Here is a 4459-nt window from a genome sequence, read left to right as displayed (position 1 = left end):
CTTATATATATATATATATATATATATATATATATATACACACATGCATATATATAATATGTGTGCGTGTGTGTAAACGACCAAACAAATATATATTGTTTTACATTCTTTCTTCCCAGTAGGTGGTAGATTGTTGATTTGTTGGAGCATTTTTCTTCTTTTAACAGCTTGTTATTTAATTGTGACATAATTTATTTTAGATTAATATATGTGTCACAAACAAGTGCGAATGGAGGCATATTCAGTGATAAATCACAATTACAGCCATAAAAAAGGAGGCATTAATCTGACAGCCGTTATGCTTCTTTATTCTTAAGAAGCATTAATTTATGTCAAAGGAATCAAATTCATTGACCAGTTTTAAATTCTGTATTATGTTAAATAACAAAGGACCTCTGGGAAATGACTGACGCTTTGTCTTGTCCACTGTAAACAAATGACATTCCAAGATATTCTAGAGTCATAGTTTTTACAAGTAACTTGATTCCATAAGATTAATCTTTCTTGATAATAAATATGAAGGTTGTGTAAAGTATTAAACTCAAAACTTATCTCTTTGAATTAGATATTTTGTTTGAATCCAATTTGGCTGTCCAAAGCTACTTAGAAAATAACAAATTCAGGATTGATAAATTTTAATCTAAGAAGTGAATCTCATTCAAATTTCCCCAGGCCATCATAAAGAAACGAAGTATATATACCAAACAATGGTGTCCCAGATAGACTATGTTTGAAAGAAATGAATAAGATTGTCACATCTTAAATGCCTTTGACTTGTAATTAAGTAGGAAAAGGACAAAGTCACATGATTTCGGAGCCACCAATGAAAATCTTCCAGAGGTGTATTATTTATCAGTTGGTGCCATGAACTATATGATAATGGTCCTACATGTAAAAGATGTTTTTGAGAAATATTTTCTGCTAGTAATATATCTTCTGATAATATGCTGTATTCTGGAGAGAATAACACAAGCAAGATGCAGTAAATAAAGACTTACTAAATAATTTAATCTAAATTTGTGTCCTGGAGCAAAACTTGCTAAATGCATCCTAAGATCATGTATTTTTTTGTTTGTTTGTTATATGGGAGTTCAATTTTAAGCCAATCATTGTCACTAATTGACATTTGTATGTTACCCGGATTCTCCAAGTAAATAATCATTTTGTTAGCAGACACTGGAGTACAATGCAGTCCTTGACTCATTCGATCCTTTTCAATCCATCCAACCTATGTGAACAGGGAACATAGACATTAAAAGATGATGAAGATGATGATGATTTCCACCTTTTATTGGCTAAAAGGCTGAACTTACCTTCCCAAAATGGCAAGTACCTGAACAGATGTTGTAAGCAGTCATTTTATTGTCAATTTTAATGAAAATACCAGATGCAGTCAATTGAAACAATAAAATAAAGAAATAGATAAGTAAATAAATGGATATATAAAAATACAGACTTATGTTTTCTTTCAACTAAAATACTTTAGTTGTTGTGTAGACAACTAAAAGACGATAAATAATTATTACAATAAAATGTTTCTTGCAATTAATTAGTCTTGGTATTTCATTTCTTTTTGTCACCATTGTTGTCATCATGTCTGTTTGTCATTGTCATCGTTGCATTCATCATCATCATCATCAGTATCACCAGCAGCAGCAGTAACAGCCACTGCCTCTCCTATTTTTATTTCGAAGCAGTTTTTCCATTTGGTCATTTTGGTTTTAAAAGTTGCTCTCTTAGTTAAGTTCTAAAAGGATTTTTTTTTCCCAGAAATAGATAGCAGCAACAAACAGCTGTTTTGGTATAATTTTGGTTGTTATTCTTAGTTTTATTTCATATACTTAGCACTACCAAGACTAAATTATCTTTCATTCACATGGTTATCATTCTAACAATTTAACAGCGATCCAGACATGGCAGAAGTAATCAGTTGTTTTATAATCTTGATTGTCTTACCTTGTGTCACAACAAACAGCCTCAGGTATATACACTTCCTTCTTTTTATATTTCTTTTTCTTTTACTGAAGATAAACAAAAACACAATTTGATACTTAAATTTTGTACTGTAATTTCTTTCCTGCCATTCACTCCATAACCATTCAACTTTCACCTTCATCTGCTCTTTCTTAGGGTGTGTCAGTTGGGGCTATCAGATTTCTCATCTGACAGCCAAAAATTCCAATGTCTCGCAAGAAAGAGTATATTGCCTTTATATTTCTTGTGAAATGCTGCTTCCTGTAAATTTCAGGTGTCACCTTAAATATAAAGAAACACTTGAAAATGTACACATATGGCATTGTGTGTAAATATGTATCTACATGTGTGTGTGTGTGTGTTGGGTCATCCCATAAATAATGCGTTTTTTTTTATACTTCTTTTATTTTACAAAATTAAGATAAACAAAGTTCTTTTTTAATTTAAAATATACTCTCCTTCATTTTCTACAATGCTCTTCCATCTACCTGGTAGACTTGCAAGGCCCTTCTTCCAAAATTCCTTGTCTGTGACAAAAAATACTCCTCCACTACTGTTCTGACCTCATCTACAGAATTCATGTTTTTTCCATCCAAAAATAATTTTGAAGACTGCGCAATAAAGGATATTCAGATGGAGCAATGTCTAGCAAATATGGTTGGTGGGGCATCGTTTCCCATTCAAACTGCTCCAGCCTTTGGAATGTCATCCTTGCTGTATGTGGCCGAGCATTATCCTGATGGAAGAAGACTTTTCATCTTGAAACCAAAGATGGTCATTCTCCAATGGCATGCAGGTGTCAACGAATGGTTGAATGACCAAATCAAAGCTTCTCTGCCAGTTATGATGGGATTTTGTTCCACCATGGTCTGCAGGATGTCCTTGTCAAGCTCTACAGATCTTCCAGGATGAGGCTCATCTTCTAGGCTGTAGTTTCCAGCTCGGAATTTCCAGGAAACACTGTTGACACTGGCTTATGCTTATTGTCCGATCCCCATACACTGCATTGATATTCCTTGCACTTTCTGTTGTGTTGTTGCCTTTATTGAACTCAAAGCAAAATACGTCGAATATGCTCCTTTGTCACTTGCATTGTAGCTTTAAAAAAATAACTGTTAAAATCTAACTGCACTCTTCAAAACTTGCACTAAGAATAAGTACAAGGTAAAATTACTATCTACTTTTATAGCAACTCAAAATAATAAGATGGCAACATTCAGACAAATGATCAGTTGAACTGGAAAGTCACAGGATACAAACACAAGAATGGCACACACACACATGCGTGCGAACAGAAACGTACCATTCACAGATAAAAATTCTACAAAATAGTTCATTTGTTTTCATTATTTACAGTTTAATCAACAGTTTTGATTTACCTAAGACCAGACCTCATTTCATCATATAAAAACTCTCATTTTCAAGTGTTTGCATTTAAATGAAAACCTTCCGTCATTTCATATATGAATGTTCCAGACACCAGATAATAATAATAATAATAATAATAATAAAATTAGTTATATATTTAATCCTGTCAAATACTCAAATATTTCAAAAACTGTTTCAAACATATGGAGAGCATATTGCATGTGAAAGATGTCCGTGCAAAAGTTAAATTCAGAGTTTGAACATAGGAGGTTTCAGGTCTTGCTTTCATTGATGTCTTCTATTCCATTAATGTCTATTATACATTTTGAAATGTTAAACAGAAAATGTATGCAGGAAATTATTTTGCACTTTTTTTACTTCTCATTCTATGTTCTCCAGAGATTACTGTATCCAAGATAGACTCTGCAAAGGCTCAAGATATCAGTAATCTTGCTGCTTCAGTTGATTATTTTACAAACAGTCTTTATCAAGCTGTGGCTACAGGAACCAACGAAAATGTCTTCATGTCACTATTCAGTGTTGCTACTGTTTTATCGATGGTTTATTTGGGAGCAAGACAAAACTCTGCCAAACAGTTTGAAAATGTTTTGAAGATAACTTCTAATCCAGATTCTGTAGCTTTGGCTTTCAAAGAATATTTTTCACTTTTGAAAACGTCAGATAAACTTATCACATTCTATTCAGTAAATCGTTTGTATGCTAATGAAAAATTCCCTATTTCAGAAGACTACAAGAACAACATGGTAAAATATTTCTTTTCAGATGTTGAAAATGTAGACTTTATAACAAATGCTGAAAAAACAAGAATAACTATTAATGATTGGGTTAAGAATAACACAAATAACAAAATTACTGATCTGTTACCAAGTGGAAGTTTGACACCTCAGTCGGTTCTAGTTCTTATTAATGCTGTGTACTTTAAAGGAATGTGGGCTGAAAAATTCCCAGAACAAGCAACATCATCTAGAAAGTTTTATTTAAGTTCTGGGAAGACTATATCTCATGATTTTATGTATATATCTGAAGATTTTAATACAAAAATAAGTGACAACTATAAAGTTGTCGAGTTGCCTTATATAGGAAAAGCTTTTAGTAT

The 4459-nt window shown here is 32.3% G+C and overlaps 1 protein-coding gene across 1 annotated transcript in view; it reads left to right on the top strand.

Annotated features, from left to right (window-relative positions):
- The first annotated feature begins 3686 nt into the window (after positions 1-3686).
- Positions 3687-4459, top strand: part of LOC106867164 (antithrombin-III) — a 4277-nt gene continuing 3504 nt past the window's right edge. Inside the window, exon 1 of the mRNA XM_014915720.2 lies at positions 3687-4455. Within this exon, the coding sequence (XP_014771206.1) occupies positions 3687-4455 (769 nt within the window). The remainder of the gene's footprint in view (positions 4456-4459) is intronic.

This window comes from Octopus bimaculoides, chromosome 19 (genome assembly GCF_001194135.2).
Source record: "Octopus bimaculoides isolate UCB-OBI-ISO-001 chromosome 19, ASM119413v2, whole genome shotgun sequence".
NCBI classification, from domain to species: Eukaryota; Metazoa; Mollusca; class Cephalopoda; order Octopoda; family Octopodidae; genus Octopus; species Octopus bimaculoides.
Note: the sequence above shows the minus strand (reverse complement) of the source record. Positions and strands in the feature narration are given on the sequence as shown.